General features: G+C 36.8%; 1 protein-coding gene across 1 annotated transcript in view; it reads left to right on the plus strand.

Annotated features, from left to right (window-relative positions):
- The window catches only part of GUCY2F (guanylate cyclase 2F, retinal), a gene marked incomplete at both ends in the record, with an annotated part of 92860 nt that overhangs the window by 23995 nt on the left and 54106 nt on the right, over nucleotides 1-14759 (plus strand). Inside the window, 4 exon segments of the mRNA XM_079123607.1 lie at nucleotides 1393-1747; nucleotides 3154-3238; nucleotides 7040-7074; nucleotides 7077-7146. Coding sequence (XP_078979733.1) covers nucleotides 1393-1747; nucleotides 3154-3238; nucleotides 7040-7074; nucleotides 7077-7146 — 545 coding nt within the window.

Raw genomic sequence — 14759 nt, forward strand, 5'->3', positions numbered from 1 at the left:
TTCTATTTTTTGTTTTCAAAACCCTGTTTGTGTGTTAGAATCCATAGGGAGATTTTAATAGCAACGATTACTGAGCCCTAAACTTAAAGTATCTTGTTTTGTTGGTCTGGGGTGGGTTTGGCATTGGTATTTTTAATGCTTCTCAGGTAATTTTAATTTGAAGTCAGAGTTGAAAACCCCCTGCTCCACATTAACAAGGTGTGGCACTGTCTTGTTAGCCTCTGCACCTCTGTGCATTTTGACTTGCATTTCCAACATAAAAATGATTTCCTTAATTTTAAATCCTCCTTTTTTTCCCCAAATGAAGTTTGTTACAGGAGGTTAGCTTTCTAGGCTTTGCAAAACCTAAGTAGCAAGTATCAACTTTCTCTGAAGCTTGGTGAGATGACATGACCATAGCTTTCTTCAACTCCATCCTAGGAAAAAATAATTTTATGGAAAACCGTGAAGCCATCGTCATATGTGGTGAGGAGAGAGGACAGAAAGGGAAGAGTTTGTTTGCCTTTTCTCTCATACATTTTGGGAAAAAAGATACAAGGTTTGTTACAAAAATAAACTTAACAATGTTAAAGAGCAGTACATCAGGCACTATATGGAATATTATGACTTTTACCATATTTATTTAGCAGATAAAATCATACAATATACTATAGCATCCTTATCACTTTTACAGTGACTTCTCACCAAGACTTTGCCACTTTGCACACCAATAAAATATAGGGTTTCTTGACTAAAGTCAGCATTTTCTATACATTTGGCCCTGTGACTGTGTATGCAAATATGTGCTTAAAACTGGATTCCATTCAATCACCAGCACCACACACACAAAAATCAACTGACCAACCAAACAAATCCCTGGATTCCAGGTTCACTTTCTGTGCGGAGCATGTGTCTGAAAGATGAGCTAGTTTAAACTAAGATGGGGCACAGACATGGACTCTTGAGACACATTATTTACAGTCTTTGCACATACACACCTTTCACTGTAGTAGCACTAGCAAAATGATTTTTTCATGCATATTGCACCAGTAATTAACCTGGGAAATTTCCTTTGAACTCCCCTTGTCTATTTCATACTTGTTTTTTTAGTGCCCTTTATAACCCTAAATCACTTTCTTAGTTTAGGAGCATAAAAATATATTTTGTATGACTTGGTTTGCTCATAAAATTGTCATATTTGATATATTTAAAGATGTGAAGACCTGGGGGAGAAAAACAGAAAAATTCAGGGGAGAAAGCAAGCAAGTTCTCAGAAACATTTTCCCCTCTGGGTCTTCATAGCTCTACTCCACTCAGACGTGCAGCACATAATAATGAATACAGGCTTGGAATATACACTGAGATTGCTCTAGGGCAACAAGGGCTCAAGATAATTGTAATTTTTTAAAATAGGTTTCACCATTGTTTGGAACCATCTACAATTCAATTTACTTTATGGCACAAGCCATGAATAATGCTATGAAAGAAAATGGACAGGCTAATACTGCCAGTCTGGTTCAGCATTCCAGAAACAAGCAGTTCTATGGATTCAACCAGTTGATAAGAACAGATTCAAGTGGAAATGGAATTTCAGAACATGTAATCCTGGATACCAGCTGGAAAGAATGGAAACTCTGTAGTATCTACACTATGGACATGGAAATGGAACTACTATGGTTGAGAGGGACCCCTATTCACTTCCCTGGTGGCAGGCCCCCTACAGCGGATGCAAAATGCTGGTTTGTGGAAGGGAAGATTTGCCGAGGAGGTAAGGAATGGAAAATCACTGGTAGTCAATTTAATTCAGCTTGGGTTGGTTACAAGGGGACATCTTTAGGACCAGACATATTTTAATATTGAAACAATCATAAATTCAGTCATTTGCATTTCGGTGACATCAATATCTTGGCATTTTATCTAATTTAAAATAATAAGAACAATGGGAGGTACTTTCCAGACTTGAAAAATTATTCATGATTTCAATGCCCCCCACCACTCATTTTTTAAAGGATCTCATTCTTTCCCAAAGAGGTTATTCTAATAAGAGGAAGGCATTTTATTTCTCCTTGGTGTTTGATAGTCTATGACCTGTGATTTTTTTACTTCAGCTAGAAAGATCACCCCTCTGTCCCTTGATGTATTCAAGTCTTGCCAGTCAGGTCCTACCACAGAAATATATTCTCTATATCCTCTTCTCTCTGAACTCCAATTGCACAGAAAGTCTCTACCTTACAGCTTAGTACAAAATTACTTTTCAATTGTTTCTTTTGTATTGGTTGTTTCCCCACTTCCCAAATATAACATTGCTTGAGGGAAGGGATCATAGCTAATAATTCTTATGCTCCCTGCAAATGGCCAACACAGTAGGCATCCAGTTAAAACTTGCAGTTTGATTGACTGGTAGGACTCCTCTTGTTTGTAGAAGAAGGGAAATATCATCAAATCTCTGAGAGCCAGAGGGGAACTTTGAAAGGACCCATATTATTCTTAGGCAAGTGTAAACTACACCCTTCCAAAATCAAACACATCAATTTAAAATGGGCCTTGATTCCTATTTTGCTTTAGCATGACATACCAAACTACCTCTCTATTCACCTCATCATGTATTTCCCTCTGAAATCAAAGAAATTTGTTCAAACATTTAGATTTTACAGAGAACAATTTACATCCTGATAACTGCACTAATGATCAAAACCAGACTTACCCTCACCTTTGAAGGATGAGTATTATATTTTTCATCTGTAATCCATGAGGTTTGTGGGATCAGATGAATTAAAATGGTCTTTTATTTTATGAAGTAATGTAATGCTTACCCTTCACAGGTGAGATAACATATTTATTCTTAAGAACTCTATTGCAGTCCAACTTAAATTAAGGTACTCAAAGTTTTCCATTCGTGGACTTTTTCCTCCAAAGAAACACTCTGGCCAGCCTTAATTCATGTGATTTGTTATTGTCAGAGTGGTGAGTGGTTTTGCTTCAGAACAGTGAAATTGCTTTCTGTGTCCATAAAGTCAACAAGACAGACTGTGCTGGAGAAAAATGGAATTAGGTTAGGTAGATGCGGCTTGATTTTAGAGTCACCAGAAAGCATAAGGAGTCACTCTGCAGTACTCTTTATTTACTGCCTTTTTCTGATAATGTCATCCTTCCTCTTCCTCTCATTCTCTGCAGGCATTGACCCAACCTTTGCCATGATGGTCTGCCTTACTTTGCTTATAGCCCTGCTGTCTATTAATGGATGTGCTTACTTTATAAGGTACATTTTTTGTTCTTTTTGTATACACAAAACACAAGCCCATAATAGCCTTGTTAATATTGATTTCCAGGAAGCCATGTTTCAGTACAATTGCCTCATTACATGACCCACTGATTTTCTCTTTTCCATAGTGATTTACCATCCCTACCAACCCCATTTGGAGTGAAGTGTTTTCATGATGCCAAGAATAACTTCCTCAGCTGTGTTGTCAGTGTTGTTGACTGCGAGTAGATCTGGCTCTCGACACAATGGTGAAAACAGAACACTAATACTTTAGAGCCTGTCTACCCTCTATCTGTCCTCCTTTCCCCTCAGCAGTGTCTCCTATAAGTATCTCCTTCCCTGAATGGTATGGTAGGGAATGGAGTTGGGAGATTTTAATGAGTTCCAAGAATTAGGCAGAAGCTGGCTAGAATTCAAGCTTTAGGAATAGTGGATTGTACTGGGGATTAAATAAACTAAAGAAAGAAAACACTTAGGAAAGTACCTGGCTCATAGTAGGTGCCTAGTAAATGACAAAACTCAACCACTTCCTAGGCACACAGGACTCTCTTGCTAATTGTTGGAAGCCCAGGAGTCTCACTTTGATATCCATGCTTTTTGTCCAGGCAATCCAGATTTCTGTTCTTTGTCTTCCTGGAACAAAAGCTATCCTGTCTAATCATCAAAATCATCCTTCTCAAGTCTTTGTCTCCCCACTCAGATCCTTAGTAGATGACCAACTAATCTGATGAGCTATTTCAAGATCAAGGATTAATGACTGAAGATTGCTTAACGTGGCACCCCTTTCTTCTGATATTTACACTTTTAACTGTTGAACCCTCTGCATACTAGGACAGTTTGGGGAAAGTGAAAAATGAAATCAATCACAACCCTCCCATTTACCCCTTACACTCCACAAACTATACATTTGTCACCTCCTTGTAAGAGTAGTCCTGACAAAAATATTACATAGATTAGTAGGGAATGGAGTGGAGCTATTTTGTTGAGTTCCAAGAAAATTTGTCCAGAATGTATTAAATAGCTGTGTGACCTTGGACAAGCCACTTAACCTCACTTGGCCAGAATTTTCTCATTTGCACTGTGAAAGAATTTGATTAGATGATGTTTAAGAGCCTTTCAAGCTCTGATATTTTAATGAGCCTGTGAAATCTTGGATTGAAACCATAGCAGGTGTTACTCTTAGTGTTTAATGTTGTTATCACTGTGAAAACTACTATTGTCCAATCTCCCCAGTATTAGAAAATTGATAAGAGCAAAAACAGCTTATGAATTGTTCAAATGCACTTGATAAAGACATTAGTTCAAAGGAAGTTTCTCTTCTACTTTCTGTGACTGTGACATATCCCTGCTAAGAAAAGAAATTTAGTATCTTTAATTTAGCTGCTGCCAAAGAATAAAGTATTTAATTAGCATCCAAGGATGCAAAACTAAATGGCATCCAGTCAAAAAGTTTCCCCCTCTAGAGAGATTTGAGGAGTAGTGGGTTCTGTTTGCCCAATGCCAAAATATCCCATGGCAAGATGGAAAATGGAGTCACACTCAGCTGCTTATATTACTTGTCAATCCCCTAAATGATACTTCTTGCTGGTGTTTCCTGCTGAATGGACTGGTTCTTTGGGCTTTGAGTGAGCCCAGCCTGCAATTCTTGGGAAGGGAAGGAGAAAAAGAAAAAAAAATAAAGCACAGGGGTGGGGGTTTGTTTGGAGCTTGGGGGCTGAAGGGCAAAGAAGACTGGAGAGGAAAATGATTGGAGAGGAACATGATTAGAGAGGAAAATGATTGGAGAGGAAAATGAGTTAGAGACAATTGGTACTTCAAGTGGTCACAGAAAACTCAGATGGGAGAGAGGCACATCATTTCCCAGAGTCACTTGGTCCTTGGTTCTTCAGCTAACAAAGCACAAAAGCTGCCCCCTCTTTGCTGCCTTCCTCTCTCTCTCTCTGCCCACCACGGCTGCAATCAGAAGAGCTGAGCGACTGATGAGTTTCTGTAATAGACAGTGATTACTTGCAGGAGAGTGACTCTCTGTTCCTTCCTTTCTGTGTGTTTTGATTGTTTAAGTTTTTTTTTCAGAAAGAAAGACGTGCAAAGAACCCAGCCACCCCAAAACAAAGGATTCTTTGAACTCCTCTTTTTCCCTCGACTCCTCCAAAGCAGATTGCATTGCTTTTCTATAAAGCTCTTCCATGCTTTGTAATACTAATGATGATAATGATAATAATGAGCCCTTATACTTTCATAGTGCTTCACGCTTTTCAGAGCACTTTCACATACATTATCTCATTTGATTTTCAAAACAACTCTATAAAGCGTGTAATGCAAGGACTATTATCCTGCCAGATAGGAGACACTGAGGCATGAAGAGGTTAAATTATTTATCCAAGGTGACCTGCACCTGGCTAATTAATGACAGAATGTGTACTGCCCCCCAGGTCTCTGGATTGGGAGTCCAATTCATTTTCTATGAGAGTATATTCTGTAGCATGATTATTTTTGGTTCAAGACAATTCACTATGCATATGAACCTGAAAAGTTAGAGTGACACTTTACTTTGCCAAAAGATTCATGTGCTCTACCGAAGAATTCACTACAGGGCTCTTTTAATTTTCTCCACAGGACAGCAGCTCCCATCGTGATAAGGGAAATATTTGTTGGTAGACAATTAGAAACACATTAATTGTTTGTTTACAAACCAGTGAAATCACTGAGAAAAATTGACTGGGTTGCCAGTACTTAAAGCTACAGTGACATTGTAGACTTCTTAGAGCAACTTGACCAAGCATTCTGATTCAGTGGTTGTTTTCCCTACTCTGGCTCTTGGCTTTAGTACATTCCACAGAGTGACCATTATGGGGTTATGGAAAAAAAACAAAGCCAAAATGAGGCTGTCAGAGTCCCCAAGACAAAACAGAACAAAACAATCATACCTACTAATCTAAAGTTCCCTCCAGGTCCTCAAGTTGCCTGGTCAGACCTACCTGACTATGTGGGTAGACATCATAAACTCTGTGTATCTAGTAATTGATTTGTAGAAAATAATTACATTCACTGCAAATTAATGGGCATGTTTGGAGAGAATTGTGTTTAAACTGTGTCTATGTAATGCTCGGACAAGAGACCAATTCAGTAAGAGAAAAAAAAACTCAGTCAGCCTACTTGTTTGGAATCATGTAGACAAAGCAAACAAATGATTGAATTTTTCTACTTTTCAACCTGTTGCTTTGGCAACGCATTGATGCAACTTTGCAAGACAAGTGGTCTTATGGGCAGAAATCTGGGCCCACAGCCAGGGACCAAGGATTCAAGTTCCAGCTCTGCCTAAGGCTAGGGGAATCTCACACAATTTGCTTAATTTTGTTTTGTTTCCTTAATGCGTTTTTTTTGTGTATAAAATGGAGATTAATGATTTTTGGACCTGATATTATTAGAATAAATACTATGAGAATGTGTGTCAAGATTTTTAAAAAGTATTCAATGGCATTGTTTTCAATGTGCTCTTGACATAGAATCACCATTTTATTAGTTTGAGATATAATCCCCAAGTAACCCCCTCGCCCTTGTCTTTTGATGCATCTTCAAGACCATTTTAATTTTTCTCTTTTGTTCTTTGTAACTCTGTAAGTTGTAAGGGCCAGGGTTATTGCCTCCCTTTGCTGTGGGTGTTATGGTGAAGATCCATGTGTGGTTTTATTCCCAATTGTTTTGTACATCCTTTAACCAGTATCTTAGGGCAAATCAACCCTGGCTTGGCAAAAACATCCATTCCCCTGCGACCCTCTGATTTCATGTTTGTTTTAGACATCTTATCAATAAAATTGAGTTGAGTAAAGGACCATGAGACCACTACTGACTCTGGAAGATGTAACATTTATTAATCCCCACTTTGAGCACTTGACATATGAGTTGTGTGGCTTGTGATGTGCTGTAAGAGTAAAACACACACTGGATTTAGAAGACTTGGTATATGAACATGTGAAATAGCTCATTAAAATAAAAATGATCAGATATTTTAAATATATTGGATTAAAGTATATTTTTTAAATTAAGTTCTTCTTTTTGTGTTCTTTAATGTGATTGATAGAACACTTAACCTTAGAAATGTGGCATGGAATATTATTCAGCCACAAAAAGAATTAAATTTTATCATGTGCAGCAAAATGAACAGAACTGGAGGACATTATGTTAAGTGAAATAAACCAGGCACAGCAAGGCAAATATTGCACAATCTCCTTCATATGTGGAATCTGAAAAACTTTATTTCATAGAAGTACTGAGTAAAAGAGTGGTCACTAGAGGCTAGGAAGGATAAGGGGGAAGAGGAATAGATAGAAGTCAGACAACCAGGATGGAAATACAGTTAGATAGGAGGAATAAGTTCAAGCATTATACAGCACAGTGGGGTGGCTATGATTTACAACTTATGATATATTTTTAAAGAACCAAATGAAAGGAGTTTGAAATTTCCCAATGTAAGGAAATGGTAGATGTTTAAGGAGATGGAAATACTTATTTCCTTAGTTTGGTCATTACACATTGTGTATATATAGCAAATGATCACAATGTACTGCATAGATGTGTAAAGTTAATGTCAATGAAAAATTGCTAATGTGCCTCATATTACATTTCTATTGGACAATGCCGACAGACCAGTGTTGTGGAAATAAATGCAGTGCACTTTGGTCAATAGTTTGTTTCAATTCATATAGAAATTTTTTGTATCTGTTTTGAATTTTAGTTCCTCAAGAGCAGTGATATTTTAAAATGATAGCCCATAGCACCTGACATGGTACTTATAATAAAGCAGGCACTTGTAAAAGTTTGGTGAATGAATCAAGTAGTAAAAAATGTCTGAGTTTCACCAGGAGTTCTAGTTGTGATTATGTTGTAATAGGTGATCGTTATTAAGGACGTGCTAGTATGTCCTAGCCCTGGGCTAGGCTTTGTGAGAGGAAACATGTAGTCCTTGCCTTCAAGGGCATTATACTTAAGGTAGAGAGACAAATCATACTATAGATGAAAGTTAACAGGTCCCAAATTGCAAAAAAGAAACCAAAAAGGCAATAGTACTCAAGGGGAGGCAAATCAGTGAAGAGAGGCTTTTCAAAAACCCAAAATCAAGGCTGAATAATGAAGAAGGAATGATAGAATTTGTCCAGGTCACAGATTACAAACTAGTTTTTACTTTTTTTGACCCTCATAATTATAAAAAAGTAGAATTTTTAAATTGTGAAATTACACATAAAAAATCTGTATAATCTGTATCTTTGAGTTTTCTTTAAAAGGTGAGTTGTAAGTATTGGTGTTCTATTATAAAAGGGTGATTATAGATAACAATATTGTATTGTATAATCCAAAATAGCTAGAAGAGATTTTAAATATTCTCATCAGAAAGAAATGATAAATGTTTGGGATAACTTAAGTATCCTGAGCTGATCATTAGACAATGTACAAGAACTGAGACATCACTGTACTCCATAAAGATATACAATTATTATCTGTCAATTTTTTAAAAGTTGAAAGATTTGTCACTCTGTGTCTCATGACAACTGGCTAAAATGCAGTAGTAGTCGACACAGTTTTCATCAGTCTATATTGTCTTATACTAAATCTGTTTTCACCGATTTTTTATCTTCCTGGCTCCTATAGGCATCCTAGATAGAGAAAACAGAAGCCTAGAGAAGAAATACATGGGGAAGAGATTTGCTAAAGATGGCTAGTGTGTCTCTTTATGACAGTCAATGTGGCTGTGCTAGTCTTTATAAATTCTATAATGGTGGTGTCAGAATGTAGGGAGAGGGTACAAACATATCAAATTGTCTCCATGTGCCATTTACTATTCCTACAACATAGTAACATGCTTCAGAATTTCTCTCAGTTTCCAAACTGGTCATTTGCTTAAATGTGACACTGAAAGGTATATTTAATCAGTTGCGTGTGAGAATGGATTTATACAATAATATTTTATGTAGTTGGAGTCAAATGAATTGTTCAGCTGTTTGATTTAGTTCTCATTTACAACTCTAACTCTTACTTGTTTAAATCATCAGATGCTTTTGTAAGGTTGATATCATGTTCCTTAAAATGTATTGCTAAAAGCCAAAACTATCTCTGTGGCTAAAAGGTACACTCTACCCATATGCTATGAAATCCCCTTGATATTAGTCTCCATTTTTAATCCCACCAGAGGACACTAGGACTAAGGGTAGTAGAATTTGGGTTTGTCATACACAATATGTCTTGTATGAAATTCCCTATCTCAAGTGATAGAAAGTATACATGCTGAAGTACAAGCTTGGAAACAAGTCCAATATATAACTCAATACTAATAAAAAAGTTTTTGATTTCATGGCAAGATATTTCATCCATAAATGGATGATCAGCAGTAGAAGTCATTGTCTAAATGTAGCAAAATATAGTTAAGTTTTGCTCGAAAGAAATAAACCTATTTTTAAAATTACTACTTCTTTGGGGTTATTCACATCAAAATGATAGTTCACATAAATTGTGTAGATGTTTGACTGTAAAGTGTCAAAACAAAAAACAGCTCAATTTTGGTCTGACTTAGCCTTTTTCCTTGTATAGGCCTTTCAATAGTCTAGTGAAATCTATAAAACCTCCACCTATATCTTCTCATTTGTACTAACACATAAACTATATTTAGATGACTAAAGCATACCTGTTTTTGCTAAATCACCATAAATAGCAAAGTAGTGTCATCTTCACATAAACAGAGTGCCTGGGATTTTAAAATCTTGCTCATGATGATAGATCTTTTCTTTTTTACCTATGCATTGACTTTGACATAATGAGAATAAAAAGAACACAATCATCACCACTTTTCTCCATATAAGTGAGAAAAAATGAATAGCAAGGGGGATTGATAGTCTTACAGGGAATGTTTTTGTTTATTTGGTTGTTTTATTATCTTGGCACAGGTGGAAAAGGATGGCATTACCCTAGAAGAACATAGCTCTTGGCTTCCAGATCTCCTTTGGCATTTGGCTTGTATCAGGGATTCTGATGGGAAAAGATAGGGGAAGCATACATTTTCCTTAATTGCTCTGTAGTCACAAACTTGCAGCTGGCTGTGTCTAATCAGTCAAGAAGCCAAGCCAAGAATTCCATCCAAAAGGAATGTCTGAAAGTGTAAACTCTTGGAGAATATAAAACTAATTCAGTCTAGAAAAATTGGCAGGTTGGGAGAAGTCAGGTTAGAAGAGGAAGTTTTAGAGTAAAGTGAAGCTGAAGTCTAAATGTGTGTGGATTTTGGCAGGTTCTATCACTTTCTTCTTTGCCCTGCATGGAGAGGTCTATGTCTCAATATACAGATCTAGGTGTTCCTGCTGGGATATGAAAATAAAGAAAGAGAGGAGTAGATTCCTCCCTGGGCTTGCTCTGTTGGGGAGAGTTCAGGTTAATGCAAAGTTTACGTGAAGAGTCAAGTTTTACATCTTATAGGGACTGAGTATAGTTTAGCATTCATTGTCTTGTAACTTTGACCGTGATAGTCTTGGTATAGAAGGAGCTTAGTTTAAGACTAAGTCAACTAGTGATCTTCAGTTGATCAAAGACCGTTAATGGCAGAGTGTTAGAATGTACTTAAGATTAATTATTATTGGCAAACAAGAGTGATATAAAGCATGATGTGGGAGAAAAAATACAGGACCAGGATATATAACTCCAAGAGTCTTATTCTGGTCTCTATATCCCTTTACAGATCTCTACTTCCTCATTCTAAAAATGAGGGTGTTGGAGTTGGAGGTGGGGGCTAGCATAAATAATACCCCAAACAACTACTAGTTCTGGATTGATATAATTTTAAGGAAGACACATTTGAAGAAATGGAGAAAATATTGAGGAACCTGTTGATTTATTATGCCTTCATGTGAAATAAGTCTACTACTTCAGTTGAAGATATAGAAGTTCAATTTTAAAGGTTAACACAGATTGTAGACACCCCTTTATCTTGTCATTCAACTGTGAAGTTCCCAGCCCTCTTTTACCAGTCTTAAGTGTAAAGGTTAACAAATCAAGGAGAGGAGAATTTGACCTATTTATGACTCAGACTTATAAATTATAAGAAGATAATCTACACACTCTGTCATCTTATTGCTTTCTGGTATACCTTCTGTCATTAATCTCATCTATACAAAGATGGATACTGTTATGGTTTGGTAGGCCCCAAAATCTCATGTGTAAGACAATGAAAAAAGTTTCAGAGGATAAATTATTGGGTTGTAACAGTCTTAACCCAATCAGTGAATTAATTTCCTGATAGGATAATTGAAGTGGTAGGGTGTGGCTGCAGGAAGTAGGGATTTGGGCATAGCTTGGGGGTATATATTTGTATCTGAAGAGTGGAGTCTCTCTCTCTCTCTGCTTCCTGATCATCACGTGACCTGCTCCCCTCCACCTCACTCTTCTGCCATGATGTTCCACCCTACCTCAAGCCCTGAGGAATGGAGCCGGCCATCTGTGAACTAAGATCTCTGAAACCACGAGGCCTCAAATAAACTTTTCCTCCTCTATAATTGTTCTGGTTGGGTCTTGTAGTCACAGTGGTGAAAAAGCTGACTAAAACAGATGCCATTCAGTATAATGTAAAAAAAAAAAAAAAAAGAGAGGCAGTCCTTGGAGTCAGGAGAGTGGGATACTGTTCTAGTTCTGATTTTTTTTTTTTTTGCAAATGTTAGACTTTTATAAAAACACTTGCTGTTACTTAATCATGAACTATAATATTGATAAACTCACTTACTTTTTTTATCTCAGTTTCTTGTCTATAAAATGAGGATCCTGGATCAAATTATGACTGGTATTACTTATTATCCCCCATGTCTATTATTCAAATTCTCTCTGGGAGAAAGAAGTGCATGAAAAATTTTACTTTTTTTAAATTCATTTTTATTGTAAACAAATGGGATACATCTTGTTTCTCTGTACAAGAAGTAGAGGCATATCAATTGTGTAATCATACATTTACTTAGGGTAATAGTTTTTGATTCATTCTGTTATTTTTTCCCCCACCCCTACCACCCCTCTTATCCCTCTATACAGTCCCTCCTTCCTCCATTCTTGCACCCCTCACATCCCCCATTATGTGTCATCATCCGCTTATCAGCGAGATCATTTGTCTGTAGTTTTTTGAGATTGGCTTATCTCACTTAGCATGATATTATCCAATTTCATCCATTTGCCTTCAAATGCCATAATTTTATTCTTCCTTATGGCTGAGTAATATTCCATTGTGTGTGTGTGTGTGTGTGTGTGTGTGTGTGTGTGTATCACAGTTTCTTTATCCATTCATCAACTGAAGGGCATCTGGGTTGGTTTCACAATCTGGCTATTGTGAATTGAGCAGCTATGAACATTGATGTGGCTGTATCTCTGTAGTATGCTGATTTTAAGTCCTTTGGGTATAGGCCGAGGAATGGGATAGCTGGGTCAAATGGTGGGTCCATTCCAAGTTTTCTAAGGAATCTCCACACTGCTTTCCAGAGTGGCTGCACTAATTTGCAGCCCCACCAGCAATGTATGAGTGTACCTTTCTCCCCACATCCTTGCCAACACCTATTGTTGCTTGTATTCTTGATAATTGCCATTCTAATTGGGGTGAGATAGAATCTTAGGATAGTTTTGATTTGCATTTCTCTTATTACTAGAGATGTTGAACATTTTTTCATATATCTGTTAATGGCTTGTAGATCTTCTTCTGTGAAGTGTCTGTTCATTTCCTTAGCCCATTTGTCGATTGGGTTATTTGTATTCTTGGTGTAGAGTTTTTTGGGTTCTTTATATATTCTGGAAATTAGTAGTCTATCTGAAGTATGAGTGGCAAAGATTTTCTCCCACTCTGTAGGCTCTCTCTTTACATTGCTGATAGTTTTCTTTGCTGAGAGAAAGCTTTTTAGTTTGAATCTATCCCAGTTATTGATTCTTGCTTTTATTTCTTGTGCTATGGGAGTCCTGTTAAGGAAGTCTGATCCTAAGCCGACGTGTTGAAGATTTGGACCTACTTTTTCTTCTATAAGATGCAAGGTCTCTGGTCTGACTCCAAGGTCCTTGATCCATTTTGTGTTGATTTTTGTGCAGGGTGAGAGATAAGAGTTTAATTTCATTCTGTTGCATATGGATTTCCAGTTTTCCCAGCACCATTTGTTGAAGAGGCTATCTTTTCTCCATTGCATGTTTTTGGCACCTTTGTCTAGTATGAGAAAATTGTATTTATTTGGGTTTGTGTCCGTGTCCTCTATTCTGTACCATTGATCAACCTGTCTATTTTGATGCCAATACCATGCCGTTTTTGTTGCTATTGCTTTGTAGTATAGTTGAAGGTCTGGTATTGTGATACCCCCTGCTTCACTCTTCCTGCTAAGGATTGCTTTAGCTATTCTGGGTTTCTTATTCTTCCAGATGAATTTCATGATTGCTTGCTCTATTTCTGTAAGGTAGGTCATTGGGATTTTAATTGAAATTGCATTGAATCTGTATAGCACTTTTGGTAGTATGGCCATTTTGACAATATTAATTCTGCTTATCCAAGAACATGGGAGATCTTTCCATCTTCTAAGGTTTTCTTTAATTTCTTTCTTTAGTGTTCTATAGTTCTCATTGTAGAGTTCTTTCACCTCTTTTGTTAGATTGATCCCAAGTATTTTTTTTTTCAAAGCTATTGTGAATGCGGTATTTTTCCTAACTTCTCTTTTTGAAGATTCATCACTTATGTATAAAAGTGCATTGGATTTATGAGCATTGATCTTATATCCTGCTACTTTACTGAATTCACTTATGAGGTCTAAAAGTTTTCTGGTGGAATTTCCTGGTTCCTCTAAATATATAATCAGGTCATCAACAAATAGGGATATTTTGAGTTCTTCTTTTCCTATTCATTTTCCTTTAATTTCCTTGATCTGTCTAATTGCTCTGGCTAGAGTTTCGAGGACAATGTTGAATAGAAGTGGTGAAAGAGGGCATCCCTGCCTTGTTCCAGTTTTTAAGGGAAATGCTTTCAGTTTTTCTCCATTTAGAATGATATTAGCCATGGCCTTAGCATAAATGGCCTTTACAATGTTAAGGAATGTTCCCACTATTTTTATTTTTTCTAGTGTTTTGAGCATGAAGGGGTGCTGTATTTTATCGAATGCTTTTTCTGCATCTATCAAAATAATCATGTGATTTTTGACTTTAAGTCTGTTGATATGGCGAATTACATTTATTGATTTCTGGATGTTGAACCAACCTTGCATCCCTGGGATAAAACCCACTTGATCATGGTGCACTATCATTTTAATATATTTTTGTATGTGATTTGCTAAGATTTTGTTGAGAATTTTTGCATCAATGTTCATTAAGGATATTGGTCTGAAATTTTCTTTCCTTGATGTGTCTCTTTCTCGTTTAGGTATCAGGGTGATATTTGCTTCATAGAATGGGTTTGGGAGGATTCCCTCCTCTTCTATTTCATGGAATACTTTGAGAAGTATTGGAATAAGCTCTTCTTTAAAGGTTTTGTAGAACTTGG

This window comes from Sciurus vulgaris (genome assembly GCF_902686455.1).
Source record: "Sciurus vulgaris genome assembly, chromosome: X".
In the NCBI taxonomy this organism is placed as follows: Eukaryota; Metazoa; Chordata; class Mammalia; order Rodentia; family Sciuridae; genus Sciurus; species Sciurus vulgaris.